The sequence below is a fragment of the Anolis sagrei genome, chromosome 3 (genome assembly GCF_037176765.1).
Source record: "Anolis sagrei isolate rAnoSag1 chromosome 3, rAnoSag1.mat, whole genome shotgun sequence".
In the NCBI taxonomy this organism is placed as follows: domain Eukaryota; kingdom Metazoa; phylum Chordata; class Lepidosauria; order Squamata; family Dactyloidae; genus Anolis; species Anolis sagrei.
The window spans coordinates 5,706,093-5,729,362 of record NC_090023.1 but is presented as its reverse complement, the minus strand read 5'-3'; the positions used below and the strand labels follow the sequence as shown (position 1 = coordinate 5,729,362).

At 43.8% G+C, this 23,270-nt stretch overlaps 2 protein-coding genes across 2 annotated transcripts; one reads left to right on the top strand and one right to left on the bottom strand.

Annotated features, from left to right (window-relative positions):
• Positions 1–65: 65 nt before the first annotated feature.
• COA4 (cytochrome c oxidase assembly factor 4 homolog) lies at positions 66–1,790 on the bottom strand. The gene is made up of 2 exons (XM_060771278.2): positions 1,707–1,790; positions 66–518 (listed from the first exon to the last, which is right to left on the bottom strand). The coding sequence occupies exon 2, from the start codon at positions 506–508 to the stop codon at positions 242–244; it is 267 nt and encodes an 88-aa protein (XP_060627261.2). The 5' UTR covers positions 509–518; positions 1,707–1,790; the 3' UTR covers positions 66–241.
• Positions 1,780–22,576, top strand: PAAF1 (proteasomal ATPase associated factor 1). Its single transcript, XM_067466450.1, has 12 exons — positions 1,780–1,863; positions 3,227–3,267; positions 3,606–3,709; positions 5,337–5,426; positions 8,164–8,262; positions 10,518–10,668; positions 10,923–11,117; positions 13,052–13,143; positions 15,372–15,487; positions 17,498–17,580; positions 20,464–20,546; positions 22,053–22,576. Exons 1-12 carry the CDS (start codon positions 1,784–1,786, stop codon positions 22,128–22,130), a joined length of 1,212 nt encoding a protein of 403 aa, XP_067322551.1. The 5' UTR covers positions 1,780–1,783; the 3' UTR covers positions 22,131–22,576.
• The last annotated feature ends 694 nt before the right edge of the window (positions 22,577–23,270 follow it).

Genomic DNA, 23,270 nt, shown 5'->3' with positions numbered 1-23,270 from the left:
AAACACCGGATGGGCCAAAGTTTGCCAATGCCTAGTGTATTGCATAAAGAAAAGCAAGAAAATACTACTTTCATGTTTGTTTATTGTGCAAGAGAATATATCCTATTGCTCCTTTTGGAATCAAATATTGTATAATGGTATGCATGATAGAAAAAGAGTGCACATTTTGCCAGGATTAGGCCCCACAAGTCTCTGTTTGAAATAGGCACATGTTTCTGGTGCCTTGCGAAAGAATGTCTCTTCAGCCGGGGGCCTGGTGCATCTCCCGCCGCCTCCGATACTCTTCCGCTTGCTTCTTCTGGTGCTCCTTCATGCATTCCTTGAAGCCCTGCACTTGTGGCTGGCATTTCCTCCAGTCTTGGTGCTCCGCCATGCACTCCTGCACTGCGTAGTGGAAAGAGGCGCATCCGGTGCGGGCAATCATGCTGTCAAAAGCATCCTCCTCGCCTTCCTCCTCTTCTTTCGGTTTCCGGCTCCAATTGTGACCAGGGGGCTTGGCACCGGACATACTATGGAATCTGGAGGACACAATAAAAGTTATTAATCATCACCAACCACACTCTGTAACATGATTTTTGTTCCTAATTTCATAATTGGTTCTATCATAAAAACATGGAGAAAGTTTATAAAACTGCTAAAACTTTGTTTCTGCGGGAGGGACATCCTGCAGCAGCACATTTTGCTCTAGTTTTCCAGTGGATCTCATAGCATCTCAACCAATTCAACCTCAAAAAAGTTTCTGGAGTAGAATTACTAATTTCAAAGTAAGGGCCACACAACTAAACAGGAAATAATAACACGTTCAAACCAGGAACAGAAACGTTTTCAAATTTTGTACATAGTGTGATAATAATAATTCTCTCCTTCACTCACTCTGTCTTTATATAGGCACATTCAAGCTATCTGTCAGGTTATGGTATATTTTATATACATATAATATTTATAATATTTTAATGTAATACAATATAATACTAGTAAAAATAATTCCAATTTTGTGCCATCTACAAATCTGATTAGCATTGGCTTGTAAGTTTTCTGGGCTGTCCGGCCATGTTCCAGAAGCATTCTCTCCTGACGTTTCGCCTGCATCTATGGCAGGCATACAATATAATACTAGTAATAATAATTCCAATTTTGTGCCATCTACAAATCTGATTAGCATTGGCTTGTAAGTTTTCCGGGCTGTCTGGCCATGTTCCAGAAGCATTCTCTCCTGACGTTTCGCCTGCATCTATGGCAGGCATACAATATAATACTAGTAATAATAATTCCAATTTTGTGCCATCTACAAATCTGATTAGCATTGGCTTGTAAGTTTTCCGGGCTGTCTGGCCATGTTCCAGAAGCATTCTCTCCTGACGTTTCGCCTGCATCTATAGATGCAGGCGAAACGTCAGGAGAGAATGCTTCTGGAACATGGCCAGACAGCCCGGAAAACTCACAGCAACCCAGTGAAATCCGGCCATGAAAGCCTTCGACAAAACACTGATCAGCATTTCTATTTAAAAGCATTATTTCCCAATCTTTGCTCCTCCAGGGCTTTTGGACTTCATCCCCCAGAATCCCTCCTTATTGTCCGCATCAGCTGAGGCTTCTGGGAAATGAAGTCCTGGAATAAGAGCGCTTGGGAGCCACGGTCCCTTTAAGCCTTAAAGGGACAGGAGCCCCTTTTCGGCCTTCTTGATTTGGCTGAAAGCCGCTCTCACCTTCCCTTCTTCTAGACTCAGCCGTGAGCGGAAACACTGCGGGGACTACTTCCGGGGTGGGGCTTTCCGTGACCAAGATGGCGGACGCCGCTTCGCAAGGCTTTTCCTCCGCTGCCGCCGTGGTCCGGATCCAGAGCGACTGGGACCAAGTCCTGAGGTGAGCCAGGAGGGGAGTAAGCCACGCCCCTTGGTCACAAGCCCCTCCCACCCAGGGAGGGCGCTCTGCCTAAAATGCTCCCTGTGTGCGTCGATTCTATCCTTCCCCCGGAATTGAGTGCTCCTGACACAAGGTTCCGGCCTCTTTTATACCCTCCTTTTTATTATTATTCGTTTTCTTTTTTCAGTTCTTTAAAGCTCTCAAACCTTATAATAATCCTGGGCCATTTGAAATTAGGTCACAGTCTAAAATAATATAAACATATACAGGGTTAGTCAAAATGCATAGGCCAATAAGCCATTCAATTGAATGGCTTGTATATATATTTGTCGTGCCAGGAGCGACTTGAGAAACTGCAAGTCGCTTCTGGTGTGAGAGAATTGGCCGTCTACAAGGATGTTGCCCAGGAGACGCCCGGATGATTTGATGTTTTTATCATCCTTGTGGGAGGCTTCTCTCATGTCCCCCGCATGAGGAGCTAGAGCTGACAGAGGGAGCTCATCCACCTCTCCCCGGATTCGAACCTGCAACCTGTCGGTCTTCAGTCCTGCCGGCACAGGGGTTTAACCCACTGCGCCACCGGGGCTCCACAAATAATATTATCATCCGATTATTGTGTCCAATTCTGGGCACCACAATTGAAGAGAAATATTGACAAGCTGGAATGTGTCCAGAGGAGGGCGACTAAAATGATCAAGGGTCTGGAGAACAAGCCCTATGAGGAGCGGCTTAAGAAGCTGGGCATGTTTAGCCTGAAGAAGAGAAGGCCGAGAGAAGATATGATAACCATTTATAAATATGTGAGAGGAAGCCACAGGGAGGAGGAGGGAGCAAGCTTGTTTTCCGCTTCCTTGGAGACTAGGACGCAATGGAACAATGGCTTCAAACTACAAGAGAGGAGATTCCATCTGAACATGAGGAAGAACTTCCTGACTGTGAGAGCCATTCAGCAGTGGAACTCTCTGCCCCGGAGTGTGGTGGAGGCTCCTTCTTTGGAAGCTTTTAAACAGAGGCTGGATAGCCACCTGTCAGGGGTGATTTGAATGCAATATTCCTACTTCTTGGCAGAAAGGGGTTGGACTGGATGGCCCAGGAGGTCTCTTCCAACTCTTTGATTCTATGAAATGTTGTAATTTATGAATTTGTTTTATACGGGTTAGGAACTGTGTAGTCTGTTTCTTTTTGTCGAATTTTATGTTAGTAATTTCTGCTGCTTTTAACTCTGTATGCCACTTTGAATCCCACCCATGGCAGAAAATCAGGATGATGATGATGATAATGATAGTGTCAGAAAGATTTGTTTATCCTTAGCCCTAGGAGTCCTATTGTGATCCTTTATACTGGTCTTTTGTTGCCATTGTAGGAAGAACGAGGAAGAGGCTTGGCTGAGTTGCAGGAGCCCAGGTGAGCAGTCAAAGAAGCTGGAAGGGGCTGCAAGGAACATCTAGTCCAATCCTGTTCTGCCATGCAAGAATGGATAGCCACAGTGCTCCTGAAAGAGGCCCATCCAAAGTTGGTTTAAGGGCCTTCAAGAATGATCAATTCACCGACTTCTAAGGCAGTCTATTCTACTACTGAACAACTCTTATAGTTTTTTAACCATAGTATAACAGTCATGCTTATGCCTTTAATCAGGCTATGCAAAACATGGATTATATGGCAGTATAGATGCAGCCTTGGTTGCTTAATAGTGCTTCACTCATCTCCTCCTCTTCCTCCTTTTGTGTGTTATTGTGATCTAGGAAAAGCAACTCTGTATGGCACGTTGACCTGTCGGGGAATCAACTCAGATGGAATTCCTGAAATCACAGCCTCCGAAGGCTTCACTGTTAGCGAAATAACAAAGGTACTTTCACATAGAGTTGGAAGGGACCCCCCCCCCCCCCCCCGAGTCATCCAGTCCAACCCCTTTCTGCCAGGCAGGAAGACACAATCCAAGCTCTCCTGGCAGATGGTCATCGAGTCTCTGTTGAAAAGTTTCCAGAGGAGAATCCATAAGACTCCCAGGCAGCAGTATGGAGACCTTGTTGAAATTCAGTGTACCTCTTAAATTTGCAAAAAGATAATACAGCACAATAGTGAAGGGACAAGTTCCCTCTTTGGATTGGTTAATGGGTTGGTTGCCCTGCATCCAATGGATAAAATATTGTTTTCTGTTGTTCTGCTTCTTGGGATTGCTTACAGTGCTAGTGTGCTGCTTACCTATTATTGTTAAATTCCTTCAAAATACTCTTAATTGCTTTATTGCTCAAGACCATGAGAGGAGAGCCTTCCTTGCATGTCTGAATGTTTGCCTTATATGTTGGAAACCACCCTTTGTGTGAGTCCCTTTGTGGAGATACGGCGGTATACACATAATGTTTTATTATATTAGAATCATAGAATCCAGTCCAACCCCATTCTGCCAAGAAGCAGGAATATTGCATTCAAAGCACCCCTGACAGATGGCCATCCAGCCTCTGTTTAAAAGCTTCCAAAGAAGGAGCCTCCACCACACTCCGGGGCAGAGAGTTCCACTGCTGAATGGCTCTCACAGTCGGGAAGTTCTTCCTCATGTTCAGATGGAATCTCCTCTCTTGTAGTTTGAAGCCATTGTATTGTTGAAGGTTTTCATGGCCAGAATCACTGGATTGTTGTGAGTTTTTTGGGCTGTATGGCCATGTGAGAGGAAACCACAGGGAGGAGGGAGCAAGCTTGTTTTCTGCTTCCCTGGAGACTAGGACGCGGAACAATGGCTTCAAACTACAAGAGAGGAGATTCCATCTGAACATGAGGAAGAACTTCTTCCAACTCTTTGATTTTATGATTCTATGTTCCATGAGCATTCTCTCCTGACATTTCGTCTGCATCTATGGTAGGCATCGTAGTTTCCAACAGACCTCACAACCTCTTAGGATGCCTACCATAGATGGAGGCGAAACATCAGGAGAGAATGCTCATGGAACATGGCCATACATCTCGAAAAACTCACAACAACCCAAAGTTGTTGTTGTTATATTGCAATGTTTGCCAAACAAGGATGATGCTTCCTCCTAAAGGAGTCGGAGCATCAAAGGTGGGAGTGAAGGGATTAGTAAGATCATACGGACATTTTCACTTGCATGATGTTTATTTGAGACAGTAGGTGACGCCATGTGATCAGGGATTGAATAGGATTTGTTTATTTGTTTATTTACTGTATTTGTATACCGCCCTTCTCAGCCCTTAGGAGACATGCAAAAAAGGGGGATCCTTTGTGTACTTCACAGAATCCTAGAATCAAAGAGTTGGAAGAGACCTCATGGGCCATCCAGTCCAACCCCATTCTGCCAAGAAGCAGGAATATTGCATTGAAAGCACCCCCGACAGATGGCCATCCAGTCTCTGTTTAAAAGCCTCCAAAGAAGGAGCCAGATTAATATAGATAACTTACTTTTGGTAAAAAGAAAGTTGTTTCCTCCTTTCTTTCTTTCTTTCTTTCTTTCTCATTGCAGAAAAGTGTCCTTGTTTCTTGTCCTCGTGAAAAGGCATCCACCCGATTCCTCGCACCTTATACGTCCTTCTGCAGAATCCATCAAAAAAGTGTAAGTGATTTTTTTTTTTTTTTGCAACTATGGATAGGTTTTTATTTGGGTTTAAGGGCTTTAGCGGTTTTATTTTTAATACAGTATTGTGCCATTAATATTTAATTCTGTTTTAGTGTTTGTGTATTTTTAGGTTTTAATTTTATTGTATTGATTTTATTGTTAGCCATTTTTAGTCTCTTTTTTTAAAGAGAGAAATAGCAGGATTCAAATAATAATAATAATAATAATAATAATAATACACCGGACCTCATGATTGTGTTAAAAAACAGAGTTTGAATTGTCGACGTTGCAATCAAAGGCAACAGCAGGATTGAAGAGAAACAACTGGAAAAGATGACACGATAGGAGGATTCAAAGATCAAACTGCCAAGACTCTGGGACCACGAGTCAAGGTGGTCCCAGTGGTGATTGGCACACTGGGTGCAGTGCCTAAAGACCTTGGCCTGCACTTAAACACAATTGGTGCTGACAAAATCATCTTCTGCCAGCTGCAAAAAGCCACCTTACTGGGATCTGCGCTCATTATTCACCAATACATCACACAGTCCTAGACACTTGGGAAGTGTCCGACGTGTGATCCAATATAACAAAAGGCATAGTGATCTTGTTTGCTGTATACTAACCTTGTTATGTATCAAATAATAATAATAATAACAACAACAATAAAAATAGTAATAATAATGTCCAAAGGGTCCAGAGTGATCTTGTCTGCTATGGACTTGTTGTGTTCTAATAATAACAATAACAATAGCAATAATAATAATAATAATAATAATAATAAGAAGAAGAAGAAGAAGAAGAAGAAGAAGTGTTGGGACTTGGGAAATGTCCGATGTGTGATCCAATACAACAGCCAGCAGAGTGTCTGCTGTGGACTCATCTTGATGTGTTGTCGAAGGCTTTCATGGTCATAATCACTGGGTTGCTGCAAGTTTTCCAGTCTGTATGGCCATGTTTCATAATAATAATAATAATAATTAATAATAATAATAAACTTTATTTGTACCCCACTCGATATGGCTTATAAAGGCCAAGGCCTCCACAGAAGCATTCTCTCCTTATGTTTCACCTGCATCTGTAGCTAATGGCATCTTAAGATGCCTTTCATGTTCCCCACCTCCTCCAAGATGAACTGAACCACCTCAACTGGGCTCTCCAGGCCAAGGGAGACTCCACCTCAGACCTCAGAAGAGCTGCAAGACCAAGAACAAGCCACGAGAGTCAAGACCAAGATCCACCCAGAGGAAAAGTGTTCCTGCCATACATCAAGGGAACCACTGACCGCAGAGGGAAGCTGGAGAGGAAACACAACATACAAACAATCTACAGACCCACCAAGAAAATCCAACAAATGCTACGTTCAGCAAAGGACAAGAGGGATCCTCTCACCTCTGCAGGAGTCTACCATTGTATTCCATGCAGCTGTGGACAAGTCTACAGAGGGACCACCAAACGCAGCGCCCAGACACGCATCAAGGAACATGAAAGGCACTGCAGACTACTTCAACCAGAGAAGTCAGCCATAGCAGAGCACCTGATGAACCAGCCTGGACACAGCATATTATTTGAGAACACAGAAATGCTGGACTACTTTCACAACCACCAAGTCAGACTACACAGAGAAGCCATTGAAATCCACAAGCATGTGGACAATGTCAACAGAAAGGAAGAGACCATGAAAATGAACAAAATCTGGCTACCAGTATTAAAAAACTCAAAAATTACAACAGCAAAACAGCAGAGAGGAAACAACCAGGCACAGCTTAACTCCTCTCAACAAAAGATTTTCCCAGGCTCAGCCAGGCCTTCAAATGCTAATGAAGGTGGTCAGTTGAAACATTCACACCTAGCTCCAGCAGAGAAGAGCTCTTTGCCCCACCCCAGCCATTCCACAGATATATTAACCCATTGTCCTAATTCCAACAGACCTTACTACCTCTGAGGATGCTTGCCATAGATGCAGGCGAAACGTCAGGAGACAATGCCTCTAGAACATGGCCATATAGCCCTAAAAAACCCACAAAAACCTGGTACTTGATTGTTTGCTGTCTGGATTTCCCCTATTTCTGAGTAATATTATGTGTATTGACTTGTTGCCTGTAAATCGCCTTGAGTCCCTGAAAGGCTGAGAAAGGCGGTATACAAATACAGTAAATAAATACATAATAATAAATAAATAATGAAAATAAACCAAATCTTGTTGCCAGTATTTTTTAAAAAAAACACCAGAATCAAGACAGTAAATCAGGAACAGAAACAGGAGAACTCCAGACAGGAAGCAATCAAAGGCCAGTTAACACCTCCCAAACAGAGGGTGCCTCTAGGAAACAACAGCCAGGCCACCTCAATGCAGGTTACCCTCACTGACTGACTTCGCAGCTGCAAGGCTACTCAGTGCTAATCAAGCTCACTAATTGCAACATTAACATTTAAATAGACAAGGGTTTTTTCTCCCACCCAGGACATTATTCCATATGTGTGTGTGTGTATACACACACACATTCCACCTGCCTCACTGCCAACGGCACCTCTGAAAATGCTATTAGTCACAGATGCAGGCAAAAGGTCAGGAGAGAATGCTAGAACATGGCCATACAGTCCGAAAAACTTGCAGCAACCCAATAATAATATTAATACAATGTGATTTAAAGTGAGCAGATAAGTTTTAGCATGTTAACTATGAACTCCTATCATTTGTAAAAAAATATATGTCCTCCTCTTTCTCTGATTCCAGATCACTTGCCTTGACATTTCCAGTGGTGGCGGACTTGGGGTGTCGACCAGTGCTGATGGGACTATGAAAATTTGGCAGGCTGCAAACGGAGAAATAAGAGTAAGAATCAGATTCATTTGGGGGATTTCAAATCTTGCTTTTAAGAAATTAGAGAATTAGAGGTCTGCTGTGTCTATCTGTGGCCGCTGTGTCTCTCTGGATGAGAAAGAACAAGCTGAAGATCAATCCTGACAAGACAGAGGTCCTCCTGGTTGATCGCAAACCGGATTGGGGTATAGGGTGGCAACCTGTGCTGGACGGGGTTACACTCCCCCTGAAGCCACAGGTCCGCAGTCTGGGAGTCCTCTTGGATTCATCGCTTACGCTTGAGGCTCAGGCGTCGGCGGTGTCCGGGAGGGCTTTTGCACAATTGAGACTCGTGCGCCAATTGCGACCGTACCTCGCGAAGGCTGATCTGGCCGGGGTGGTCCATGCCTTGGTCACCTCTAGATTGGACTACTGTAATGCGCTCTACGTGGGGCTGCCCTTGAAAACTGCTCGGAAATTCCAACTGGTCCAACGGGCAGTGGCCAGGATGTTAACTGGGGCTCCTTACATAGAGAGGTCAACCCTTCTGTTCAAGGAGCTCCACTGGCTACCGTTCATTTTCCGATCCCAATTCAAGGTGCAGGTGCTTACCTACAAAGCCCTAAACAGTTTGGGACCATCCTACCTGCGTGACCGCTTCTCCGTTTATGAACCCACGCGCTCACTTCGTTCATCCGGAGAGGCCCTGCTCGTGATTCCGCCTGCATCACAGGCACGTTTGGTGGGGACGCGAGACAGGGCCTTTTCTGTGGTGGCCCCCCAACTCTGGAACACCCTCCCAAAAGATCTTAGACAGGCCCCTACACTGGCAGTCTTCAGAAAGAACTTGAAGACCTGGCTGTTCCAATGTGCCTTCCCAGAATAGGAAATCTCCAATACCAAGTCCCAGAAGCACTTTATTAGAACTAAGATTGCGGCACACTGCACACTGCACTTACCCTATAATCCTTACATATCACCTCTCACATCAGCACTTTTAATCTTGTACCCTTCACTCTGGCCCGGCCCAGTTTTATAGTGTCTTGATGTATTGTTTATTGTATTGTCGAAGGCTTTCATGGCTGGAATCACTCAGTTCTTGTGGGTTTTTCCGGGCTATATGGCCATGTTCTGGAGGCAATTTTTCTCCTGACGTTTCGCCTGCATCTATGGCAAGCATCCTCAGAGGTAGTGAGGTCTGTTAGAAGTAGGACAATGGGTTTATATATCTGTGGAAACAGAGGGGAAGTAATCAGGGACATCTAATCACCTCTCAACAAAAGATTGCTCCAGGCACTGCCAGGCCATCCAATGCTATTCAAGGTGGTCAGTTGACACATTCACACCTAACTCCAGCAGACAAGAGTCCTTTGCTCCACCCTGGTCATTATTCCACAGATATATAAACCCATTTTCCTAGTTCCAACAGACCTCACCACCTCTGAGGATGCTTGCCATAGATGCAGGCGAAACGTCAGGAGAAATGCCTCTAAAACATGGCCATATAGCCCCAAAAAACCCACAAGAACTGAGTATTGTTTATTGCTTGTTGTTTAATATTGCTTTAATTGTTCTTAATTTGCTTTAGGGTGTTGTATTGTTATGTTGTGTTTTGAGGCCTTGGCTTTTGTAAGCCGCATCGATTCCTTCGGGAGATGCTAGCGGGGTACAAATAAAGTTTATAATAATATAATAATAGGTCTTAAATTGCATATTGTTTTTATATCAATATAATAACAATAACAACAACAACAACATGACACTGTGGATTTACACAGTCCTACTTCAGCAGTGTTGGTAGACTATTGCACTGGAACGACGTCCGTTTAGGAGCCTATTTAGGGGTTTCTCTCATGAATCAAATCCGATGGCCAAACAACAAGGGGAACCTTATATTGGGCAATTAGAATCATAGAATCATAGAATCAAAGAGTTGGAAGAGACCTCCTGGGCCATCCAGTTCAACTCCTTTCTGCCAAGAAGCAGGAATATTGCATTCAAATCACCCCTGACAGATGGCCATCCAGCCTCTGTTTCAAAGCTTCCAAAGAAGGAGCCTCCACCACACTCCGGGGCAGAGAGTTCCACTGCTGAACGGCTCTCACAGTCAGGAAGTTCTTCCTCATGTTCAGATGGAATCTCCTCTCTTGTAGTTTGAAGCCATTGTTCCGTGTCCTAGTCTCCAGGGATGAGAATGAATGTGTGTTGTTAAATTCTCAGAAACGCATGCCCCAACATTGATGCGATCATGTCCTGTGTCACTAGCAACCCATTCTGTGTCGTTCCAGAGGTGTTTGGAAGGCCACGTGTACGACGTGAACTGCTGCAGGTTTTTCCCATCGGGCCTTGTGGTCTTGAGCGGAGGGATGGACGCCCGGCTCAAGATCTGGTCAGCGGAAGACGGCAAGTGCGCTGCGACGTTTCAAGGTCACAAAGCAGGTACAGAAAGGTCACAGTGGATAGAAATGCAGTTGGGTGGCTGGCAAGTGAAGACCATAGAAGTGGCATGAGCCAATTTGAGCCCTCCAGGTGTTTTGGACTACAACTCCCACAATTCCTAACAGTTGAAATCCAAAACACCTGGAGGGCCTAAGTTGTCGCATGCCTGGTTAACACAGTTCAAACTATATTACATTGCAGTGTAGATGGGGTCTGTTTCTTTCCCTGCTGCTTATCTTTCCTCTGTGTTGCAGGAATCCTCGACTTGGCGGTTATCGACCGCGGGAGGAATGTGGTCTCCGGCTCTCGGGACGGCACTGCCCGCCTCTGGGACTGTGGGAAGTCGGCCTGCCTAGGCGTTGTGGCGAATTGTGGCGCCCCAGTAAATGGAATTGCCGTGAATGACGCCGACAACACCTTGAACCTGGGCTCACCTGAACAACCTCCAAGTAAGTGGTGCAGGTGTCAGCCTTCGCACAATTTAAACTTGTGCGCCAACTGCGGCCTTACCTCGTGAAGTCTGACTTGACCATAGTGATCCATGACCTAGTTACCTCTAGGCTGGATTACTGTAATGCTCTCTACGTGGGGCTACCCTTGAAGACGGCCCAGAAATTACAACTTGTCCAACGTTCGGCAGCCAGATTAATAACTGGTGCTCCTTACAGGGAGAGGTCAACCCTCCTGTTTAAGGAGCTCCATTGGCTGTCGTTCATTTTCCGGTTCCAATTCAAGGTGCTGGTGCTTACCTACAAAGCCCTAAATGGTTTGGGACCTGCCTACCTGCATGACCGCATCTCCGTATATGAACCCACATGATCTCTCTGATCATCTGGAGAGGCCCTGCTCACGATCCCACCTGTGTCGCAAGTGCGTTCGGTGGGGACGAGGGACAGGGCCTTCTCTGTGGTAGCCCCCCAACTCTGGAACTCTCTCCCCAAGGACATCAGACAATGTTGGCAGTCTTTAGGAAGAGCTTGAAGACCTGGCTGTTCCAGTGTGCCTTTCTAGAATAGGAAACTCCTAGCATCACGTCCCAAACGCACTTTACTAGAGATTAAGATTGTCTGCACTTATCTCCAAAAACCATCCACCTGTCATCTTCAGCATTTTAAAATTTTAATCATTACATTTGGCCCGGCCTTAGTTTTAAATGTGTCGTGGTGTTATTGTCTAATGTTTATTGCTGTTGTTTTAATGTTTATTGCTTGTTTTATGAGTTTATTTATTGTTGTATTTGTTATGCTGTTGTTTTATTGATGTGTTGGGCCTCGGCCTCTTGTAAGCCGCACCGAGTCCTTTGGGAGATTTATTTATTTTTTTATTTATCAAGTCATCAGCAACCAGTCAATTATATTACATTTCTAACAGAACAAAGCAAACAAACAGACAAAATACAAAATACAGAATACAAAATTTGTGAGTTTGGTAGTTGATTAGATGTCCTTTGAACAGTATCTGGCCACTTAGAGTGCCTCTGGTGTTGCTGCAAGAAGGTCCTCCATTATGCAGGTGGCAGGGCTCAGGTTGCATTGCAGCAGGTGGTCAGTAGTTGGCTCCTCTCCACACTCGCACGTCGAGGATTCCACTTTGTGGCCCCATTTCTTGAGGTTGGCTCTGCATCTCGTGGTGCCAGAGCAGTCTGTTCAGTGCCTTCCAAGTCACCCAATCTTCTGTGTGCCCAGGGGAGAGTCTCTCATTTGGTATCAGCCATTGGTTGAGGTTCTGGGTGTGAGCCTGCCACTTTTGGACTCTCGCTTGCTGAGGTGTTCCAGCGAGTGTCTCTGTAGATCTTAGAAAACTATTTCTTGATTTGAGTCATTGACGTGCTGGCTGATACCCAAACAGGGGATGAGCTGGAGATGTCTCTGCCTTGGTCCTTTCACTATTGGCTGCTACTTCCCGGCGGATGTCAGGTGGTGCAATACCGGCTAAACAGTGTAATTTCTCCAGTGGTGTAGGGCGCAGACACCCCGTGATAATGCGGCATGTCTCATTCAGAGCCACATCCACTGTTTTAGTGTGGTGAGATGTGTTCCACACTGGGCATGCATACTCACCAGCAGAGTAGCACAGCGCAAGGGCAGATGTCTTCACTGTGTCTGGTTGTGATCCCCAGGTTGTGCCAGTCAGCTTTCGTATGATATTGTTTCTAGCACCCACTTTTTGCTTCTATGGAAGAGATAACATTGGTGTGTGTTTTTGTTCTTTTCATCACTTTGGCTTACCGGTGCTGGGTCACACTTCTGCTAATAATTTACTCTGCTGTACATTTATGGATAGGGTCTTTTGTTAATAAGCCCATCCACCCAACACACATCACATACATTAACTGCAGTCTACCTGTCTGTTGTGAGCCTAACAGTGTTCCTTTCCAACCCAGGTGAGCGCGAAGTTGGGACAGAAGGGAAACTCTTGCTTCTGGCCCGAGAAGACAAAAAGCTTCAAGGCGTGGGATTGCAAAGCAGGCAACCGGTTAGATTTTATTTGTTTACTTGAACCTTATATTGCAATCACATTTACCTAAATGGAAGCTAAGAAGATGTACAGAACTTTTTCACAAAGCAGCTCAGAGCTTTCTGGTAAACCTCTGTGGGACTAATTTTGTTGGTGCTAATTATTATTATTATTATTATTTGAAACACAACAAGATGAGTCCACAGCAGACAAGATCACTTTGCTGGCTGTTGTATTGGATTTGCAATTCAATCTTTAAATCCTCATATTGTATAAGCTTTTCCTGTTGTTGCTGCTGCTGCTATTATTATTATTATTATTATTATTATTATTATTATTATTATTTGAAACATAACAGGATTAGTACATAGTAAACAAGATCACTGGCTGTTGTATTGGTTCACACGTCGGACACTTCCCAAGTGTCTAGGACTGTGTGATGTATCGGCGAATATTGCGTGCAGATCCCAGTAAGATGGCCCTCTGCAGCTGGCAGATGGTAATTTTGTCAGCACCAATTGTGTTTAAGTGCAGGCCAAGGTTTTGAGGCACTGCACCCAGTGTGCCGATCACCACTGGGACCCCCTTGACTTACTTGTGCCACAATCTTTGCAGTTCGATCTTTCAATCCTCATATTGTGACAGCTTTTCCAGTTGTTTCTCTTCAATCCTGCTGACACCTGGGATTGCGATATCGACAATCCATACTTTGTGCTCCAGAACACTGTCAGTCAGAATCTGGAAGTCCCAGAGGAGTTTGACGTGTTCATTCTCTGTAACATTTTCCGGCTTGTGATCCCACCAGTTATTATTATTATTGTTATTATTCTTCTACTACTACTACTACTACTACTACTACGAGGGTTGAATGAAAAGTAATGCCTCCACCTTCATTACTTGGGTTTGGATGAGAATATTTTAATAAATCAAACACAGAATAATCCTTAGAACATGCTCTTTAACCACCACTATTTACTCTTCCACATAATCACCAGACAATTGGAGACATTTCTGCCAACGATGAACAAGTTTTCTAAAGCCGTCACAGAAGACGTTGACATTCTGTTTCCGCAACCCATCATGCACAGATCTTCTGATAGCCAAGCAAAGCAATAATGTGACCCACGTGTTCTTGTGAAATGCCAATTATGATTAAAATTTCTCTCTGAGAGATACGATGATCATCCTGAATCAATCTGTCAACCGAGATTGTGGCACAGCTGGCTGAGTGTCAGCTGCATTAAGATCACTCTGACCAAAAGGTAATGAGTTCGAAGCCAGCCCGGGTTGGAGTGGGTTTCCAACCAATTGTGTAGCCTGTTGTCGACCTTTGCAACCCAAAAGACAGTTGCATCTGTCAAGTAGGAAAATTAGGTACCACCTTAAAGTGTGGGGAGGCTAAATTAACTGATTTATGAGGCCAGTAAAAAGTATGCGGAGAATGCGGAAGTACTTCATCAGTGTCGCAGATGGACGATGAAAGTGACAGCTCCCCTGGCGGCCAGAAAAAGTTAAATAGCCTCTGTGTATGTCTGTGTATGTTGTATGTCAAAAATTGGCATTGAATGTTTGCCATATATGTGTACACTGTAATCCGCCCTGAGTCCCCTGTGGGGTGAGGAGAAGGGCGGAATATAAAAGCTGTAAATAAATAAATAAATAAATAAATTTGCTTGTGAAACTTGGTGGTTGCTGTCACAGGACATCCAACTGTTCGTTTGTCACGCAAGTCAGATGTTCCCACCTCAACATCTTTAAACTTTCTTGCCCAACAAAGCACAGTACTCACATCAACACAATCGCCATAAACAGCTTGCATTCTCTGATGAATCTCCTTTGGGTTGACACCTTCTGCTGTCAGGAATTCAATGACTGAACGTTGCTTAAGTCGGATTGACTGACCGTCTGCTGAGGATTCAACACTTCAACAACACAACCGTTCAATGCTAAGGCTTCCCGCCAAAATGGAACTGTAGAGGAGAGTCTACTGAACAAGCCAGTACCTGCCCCATACCAGTACTGCCATCTGTTGAGGAGTTACGAAAGTGGAGGCATTACTTTTCATTCAACCTTTGTATTTATATTCATACCCTGTTTTATCTCTCCTGAAGTAGACTGTAAGCAGCTTAACATAATTCCTACTGGCTGTGAGGAATTGTGGGAGTTGAAGTCCAAAATACCTGGAGGGAGGGCCCAAGTTTGCTCATGCCTGCTCTAACTTATTTTCCAATTTGCTTCTTCCTTAGGTTTTCCTTTTCATTGGCTCTGATGCATTCAACTGCTGCATGTTCCTCTCCGGCATCTACTTCCTGGGAGGGACTCAAGATGGAAATATATACCAACTGGATGTGAGAAATACCAGGTGAGCAGGATTTGAACATGGCTGTTGCATCACCCAAGCAGAACGATTGCTGCTTGCTCTGCAGCACAAATACCTGGGAGTTACCCTGAACCATGCTCTGACCTACAAGAAGCACTGCCTGAATGTCAAGCAAAAAGTGGGTGCTAGAAATAATATAATACAAAAGCTGACTGGCACAACCTGGGGATCACAACCAGACACAATGAAGACATCTGCCCTTGCGCTGTGCTACTCTGCTGCTGAGTACGCATGCCCAGTGTGGAACACATCTCACCACGCTAAAACAGTGGATGTGGCTCTTAATGAGACATGTCACATTATCACGGGGTGTCTTCTATGTGCAGCACATAGAAGATGGCTTTGAAAGGCAGCAGATCACAGGAGCTGTCTTCATAGACCTGTCAGCAACTTATGATACTGTGAACCACCGCCTCCTCCTGAGAAAAATGTATAGTATCACAAAGGACGACCACCTCACCCGCCTCATAGGAAACCTGCTACAAAACAGGAGCTTTTTTGTTGAGTTCCAGGGCCAGAGAAGCAGATGGCGGAAACAGAAGAACGGCCTGCCTCAGGGGAGCGTGCTTGCTCCATCCATGTTCAACATCTACACAAATGGCCAGCCACTGCCAGAAGGGACAGAGAGTTTCATCTATGCGGATGATTGTGCCATTACTGCTCAAGCAGGGAGCTTTGAGATGGTAGAACAGAAGCTCTCCGAAGCTCTAGGTGCTCTTACTGCCTATTACAGGGAAAACCAGCTGATCCCTAATCCATCTAAAACACAGACATGTGCTTTTCACCTCAAGAACAGACAAGCATCCTGAACTCTGAAGATCACCTGGGCAGGAATCCCACTGGAGCATTGCAGCGCACTCAAATACCTGGGAGTCACTCTGGACCATGCTCTGACCTACAAAAAGCACTGCCTGAACATCAAGCAAAAAGTGAGCGCTAGAAACAATATCATACGAAAGCTGACTGGCACAACCTGGGGATCACAACCAGACACAGTGAAGACATCTGCCCTTGCGCTGTGCTACTCTGCTGCTGAGCATGCATGCCCAGTGTGGAACACATCTCACCATGCTAAAACAGTGGATGTGGCTCTTAATGAGACATGTCACATTATCACGGGGTGTCTGCGCCCTACACCACTGGAGAAATTACACTGCTTAGCCGGTATTGCACCACCTGACATCCGCCGGGAAGGAGCAGCCAATAGTGAAAGGATCAAGGCAGAGTCATCTCCAGCCCATCCTCTGTTTGGGTATCAGCCAGCACATCAATGACTTAAATCAAGAAATAGTTTTCTAAGATCTACAGAGACACTCACTGGAACACCTCAGCAAGCGAGAGTCCAAAAGTGGCAGGCTCAAACCCAGAACCTCAATCCATGGCTGATACCAAATGAGAGATTCCCCCCGGGCACACAGAAAACTGGGCAACTTGGAAGGCGCTGAACAGACTGCGACCTGGCACCACAAGATGCAGAGCCAACCTTCAGAAATGGGGCCACAAAGTGGAATCCACGACATGCGAGTGTGGAGAAGAGCACACCACCCTGAGCCCTGCCACATGCACAAGGGAGGACCTTCTTGCGGCAACACCAGAGGCACTCCAAGTGGCCAGATACTGGTCAAAGGACATTTAATCAACTACCAAGCTTGCAAACTTTGTGTTTTGTTTGTTTGTTTGTAAAAAAATGCAATACAACTGTTTGGTTGTCTCCTGACACAATAAATTAATAATCATCCCATTTTTATCTCTCGGTTGAGATGCAAAGCAACTCACAACATTAAAAAACAATGCAATTTAAAATACAGGTAGTCCTCAAGTTATGAACAAGATAGGTTCTATGTGTTGTCAAAAGCTTTCATGGCTGGAATCACTGGGTTGCTGTGAGTTTTTTAGACGAGGGTTCTGTCCCCAGTGAGTATATATTGAAATATAATACTGATCAACATGTCCCTTTTTTGATTCACGTTCCTTCCTTGCTGCTGTTCCTAGGGCTCCAGTTCGAATTATTCGTCGGTCGGGGGCCCCTGTCCTCTCCCTGATGCCTTACAAAGATGGATTCATTGCCAGCCAAGGTAACGTTACTTTTTTGTTTTCATGTTGTCGTTAATTGCTTCCAGGTCTGCTTCTACTTTGACTGGGATACTCCCAAGGATGCATCTACACTGGAGAATTAATGCAGATTAACCCCACTTAAACTGCTACAGGGCCATGGGATTTATAGTTTCACAAGGCCTCTAGCCTTCTCTAATAAAGTACTAAAACCTCAATAGACTCCGAATTCCCAGGGTTCCATCACATTGAGCCATGGCAGCCATGCTGGCTGACCTACATTACCAGCTGCACATGCAAAAGACACACAGGCAAGAGGAAAAAGGAGCAGAGTAGCATAATGCTTCTCCAAACTGTATTCTAAAATCCATACAGTTATACCCCACCGGATGTGGCCCAAACATACTGGCTGACCTACATTACCAGCTGCACATGCAAAAGACACACAGGCAAGAGGAAAAAGGAGCAGAGTAGCATAATGCTTCTCCAAACTGTATTCTAAAATCCATACAGTTATACCCCACCGGATGTGGCCCAAACATACTGGCTGACCTACATTACCAGCTGCACATGCAAAAGACACACAGGCAAGAGGAAAAAGGAGCAGAGTAGCATAATGCTTCTCCAAACTGTATTCTAAAATCCATACAGTTATACCCCACCGGATGTGGCCCAAACAGGCTGGCTGGCCTACATTACCAGCTGCACATGCAAAAGACACACAGGCAAGAGGAAAAAGGAGCAGAGTAGCATAATGCTTCTCCAAACTGTATTCTAAAATCCATACAGTTATACCCCACCGGATGTGGCCCAAACAGGCTGGCTGACCTACATTACTAGCTGCACATGCAAAAGACACACAGGCAAGAGGAAAAAGGAGCAAAGTAGCATAAAGCTTCTCCAAACTGTATTCTAAAATCCATACAGTTATACCCCACCGGATGTGGCCCAAACAGGCTGGCTGGCCTACATTACCAGCTGCACATACAAAAGACACACAGGCAAGAGGAAAAAGGAGCAGAGTAGCATAATGCTTTTCCAAACTGTATTCTAAAATCCATACAGTTATACCCCACCGGATGTGGCCCAAACATACTGGCTGACCTACATTACTAGCTGCACATGCAAAAGACACACAGGCAAAAGGAAAAAGGAGCAGAGTAGCATAATGCTTCTCCAAACTGTATTCTAAAATCCATACAGTTATACCCCACCGGATGTGGCCCAAACAGGCTGACTGACCTACATTACTAGCTGCACATGCAAAAGACACACAGGCAAGAGGAAAAAGGAGCAGAGTAGCATAATGCTTCTCCAAACTGTATTCTAAAATCCATACAGTTATACCCCACCGGATGTGGCCCAAACAGGCTGGCTGACCTACATTACTAGCTGCACATGCAAAAGACACACAGGCAAGAGGAAAAAGGAGCAAAGTAGCATAAAGCTTCTCCAAACTGTATTCTAAAATCCATACAGTTATACCCCACCGGATGTGGCCCAAACAGGCTGGCTGGCCTACATTACCAGCTGCACATACAAAAGACACACAGGCAAAAGGAAAAAGGAGCAGAGTAGCATAATGCTTCTCCAAACTGTATTCTAAAATCCATACAGTTATACCCCACCGGATGTGGCCCAAACAGGCTGGCTGACCTACATTACTAGCTGCACATGCAAAAGGCACACAGGCAAGAGGAAAAAGGAGCAGAGTAGCATAATGCTTCTCCACACTGTATTCTAAAATCCATAAAGTTATACCCCTACCGATGTGGCCCAAACATGCTGACTGACCTACATTACCAGCTGCATATGCAAAAGACACACAGGCAAGAGGAAAAAGGAGCAGAGTAGCATAATGCTTTTCCAAACTGTATTCTAAAATCCATACAGTTATACCCCTACCGATGTGGCCCAAACAGGCTGGCTAACCTACATTACCAGCTGCACATGCAAAAGACACACAGGCAAGAGGCAAAAGGAGCAGAGTAGCATAATGCTTCTCCAAACTGTATTCTAAAATCCATACAGTTATACCCCACCGGATGTGGCCCAAACAGGCTGGCTGGCCTACATTACCAGCTGCACATACAAAAGACACACAGGCAAGAGGAAAAAGGAGCAGAGTAGCATAATGCTTTTCCAAACTGTATTCTAAAATCCATACAGTTATACCCCTACCGATGTGGCCCAAACAGGCTGGCTAACCTACATTACCAGCTGCACATGCAAAAGACACACAGGCAAGAGGCAAAAGGAGCAGAGTAGCATAATGCTTCTCCAAACTGTATTCTAAAATCCATACAGTTATACCCCACCGGATGTGGCCCAAACAGGCTGGCTGGCCTACATTACCAGCTGCACATACAAAAGACACACAGGCAAGAGGAAAAAGGAGAAGAGTAGCATAATGCTTTTCCAAACTGTATTCTAAAATCCATACAGTTATACCCCTACCGATGTGGCCCAAACATGCTGGCTGACCTACATTACTAGCTGCACATGCAAAAGACACACAGGCAAAAGGAAAAAGGAGCAGAGTAGCATAATGCTTCTCCACACTGTATTCTAAAATCCATACAGTTATACCCCTACCGATGTGGCCCAAACATGCTGGCTGACCTACATTACTAGCTGCACATGCAAAAGACACACAGGCAAAAGGAAAAAGGAGCAGAGTAGCATAATGCTTCTCCAAACTGTATTCTAAAATCCATACAGTTGCACCCCACTGGATGTGGCTCAAACATGCTGGCTGACCTACATTATCAGCTGCACATGCAAAAGACACACAGGCAAGAGGAAAAAGGAGCAGAGTAGCATAATATAGACATTCCATCATGTGTCAAGACTTTGAAAATAGATCAGAGTTGTTGATTTTTATCATATCCTGTCTCTGTTTCTAGGGGACGGGACCTGTTTTATCATGCAGCAAGACCTCGATCATATTGTTGAACTCACTGGACCAGACTGCGACCCTGTCTATAAGGTAACCCATGTTAGATGTGCCATGATACATTATTTTATTTTTATTTTGATTTTTTTAGTACCTTTTTTAAAATAACCGTCCTATGATTTTTCCAGTTTTTCACATCAACTCTGAACTTCTAATCTTCTAAACACAAGGAAAACTTTCTACTGTGAGAGCTGGAATGGATTTCCTCGAAGTGTGGTAGACTGCACCTGTAAATGTCTTGGAATTAGATGTCCTTGATTGTTTCCTCTCTGTTGTAATTTTAGAGTTTTTTTAATAGTAATAGCCAGATTTTGTTCATTTTAATGGTTTCCTCCTTTCTGTTGAAATTGTCCACATGCTTGTGTATTTCAATTGCTTCTCTGTGTAGTCTGACATGGTGGTTGTGAGAGTGGTCTAATCACCTCTCAACAAAAGTTTGCTCGAAGCACTGTCATAGAATCATAGAATCAAAGAGTTGGAAGAGACCTCATGGGCCATCCAATCCAACCCCATTCTGCCAAGAAGCAGGAATATTGCATTCAAATCACCCCTGACAGATGGCCATCCCGCCTCTGTTTAAAAGCTTCCAAAGAAGGAGCCTCCACCACACTCCGGGGCAGAGAGTTCCACTGCTGAACGGCTCTCACAGTCAGGAAGTTCTTCCTCATGTTCAGATGGAATCTCCTCTCTTGTAGTTTGAAGCCATTGTTCCATTGCGTCCTAATCTCCAAGGAAGCAGAAAACAAGCTTGCTCCCTCCTCCGTGGCTTCCTCTCACATATTTATACATGGCTATCATATCTCCTCTCAGCCTTCTCTTCTTCAGGCTAAACATGCCCAGCTCCTTAAGCCGCTCCTCATAGGGCTTGTTCTCCATACCCTGTCAGGCCATTATATATTAATCAAGGTGGTCAGTTGAAACATTCCCACCTAGCTCCAGCAGACAAGAGTCCTTTGTCCCACCCTGGTCATTCCACAGATATATAAGCCCTTTTTCCTAGTTCCAACAGACCTCACTACCTCTGGGGATGCTTGCCATAGATGCAGGCGAAACGTCAGGAGAGAATGTCTCTAGAACATGGCCATATAGCCCAAAAAACCTACAACAACGCATGTTATAGCTTGATTGCTATCTGTCGGGAGGGCTTGGATTGAGTCTTCCTGCCTGGCAGAATAAAAGGGGTCAGACTAGATGGCCTTTGGGGGTCCCTTAGAATCATAGAATCAAAGAGTTGGAAGAGACCTCATGGGCCATCCAGTCCAACCCCATTCTGCCAAGAAGCAGGAATATTGCATTCAAATCACCCCTGACAAATGGCCATCCAGCCTCTGTTTAAAAGCTTCCAAAGAAGGAGCCTCCACCACACTCCGGGGCAGAGAGTTCCACTGCTGAACGGCTCTCCCAGTCAGGAAGTTCTTCCTCATGTTCAGATGGAATCTCCTCTCTTGTAGGATTGTCTTCCCTTTGCTCTTGTACAATTAGTTGTGGATGTGACATCTATTTTCACTGTGGTGTGACTTGACATTATTATTTCCTTAGGTGGCCACCTGGGAGAAGCAGATCTATTCCTGTTGCCGAGACGGGACCGTAAGGAGATACCAACTTTCAGAACTTTGAACAAAGATAGAAATTATTTCTGAACTCTGGGCATTTTTCCAAATGCTGGGTGTATTTTGAAATTTCCATGGTTTTGTACTGTAAATACAACTGGAGGACACATTTGTTTGGGGACCTCATGAAGACACAATGATCCTGAATCGAACGGCTAGTGATCTTCAACACGAACCACAACCCACATTTATTTGGGTTATGGTCCAGTTTGCCTTTGCAGACAATATGTTGTTGGTCTCTCCTTGTTGTTTCTAAAAGGAGAAGGTAAATCAAGGCGAGAAGATGTTTTTGGTATGTTTTGTCTACCTCTCGACTAGAAAGGAAACCAATAAAAAATTGTTTGAAAACATCATGCCCTCCTAAACAGAAGGATCCTTTTTTTCTGGTGCTCCTCAATAAATATTGTTTCAGTTGTAAATTCCCATTCAAAATAAAGCTGATTTCATCTTGAATTATTTCATTGTATTGATGGCATCAAGAAAAGTATTGACTGATTCCTTTTTTAAATGCATTCTCTTAGCAGTTCTTCATTTATCACTCCGACTATTAATGGTCGGAGTGAGCTCCCGACCATTAATAGTCTAGCTTGCTGTTGACCTATGCAGCCCAAAAGACATTTGCATCTGTCAAGTAGGAAATTTAGGTACCGTTTTATGCAGGGAGGCTAATTCAACTAATTTTTGACATTTATATTATTTTAGACAATATCATATTTTAATAATATTTTATTTATTTATATAAAATATTATGTGTTATTTATTTATCATACTTTTATATGTTTTTTACAGAACAGCATATTTTTTATTTATTTATAATTTATTTGCACTGTTTTTATACAATATGGTATTTTTTTATTTTTTTATGCCTTTAATCATATTTCTATACTATTTATTTATTTTTAATATATTTATCTGTTTGGTTTTCATATAATATTTATTGATTTATAATACATTTATTTACATTGTTTTTATACAATTTAATATTTATTTATACTATATTTCTTTGTATTCTTTTATACAATATTTATTTATAATACATTTATTAGCATTGTTTTTATATAATTTAATATTTATACTATATTTCTTTTCTATTATTTTATACAATATTTATTTATAATACATTTATTTGCATTGTTTTTATACAATT

Bases quoted from the DNA above. Each gene is read 5' to 3' on its own strand.
- COA4 (XM_060771278.2), bottom strand. From the start codon at position 508: ATGTCCGGTGCCAAGCCCCCTGGTCACAATTGGAGCCGGAAACCGAAA.
- PAAF1 (XM_067466450.1), top strand. From the start codon at position 1,784: ATGGCGGACGCCGCTTCGCAAGGCTTTTCCTCCGCTGCCGCCGTGGTC. The intron at 15,488-17,497 runs GTGAGCAGGATT...TGCTGTTCCTAG, and splicing joins CTGGATGTGAGAAATACCAG to GGCTCCAGTTCGAATTATTC. The intron at 17,581-20,463 runs GTAACGTTACTT...CTCTGTTTCTAG, and splicing joins TGGATTCATTGCCAGCCAAG to GGGACGGGACCTGTTTTATC.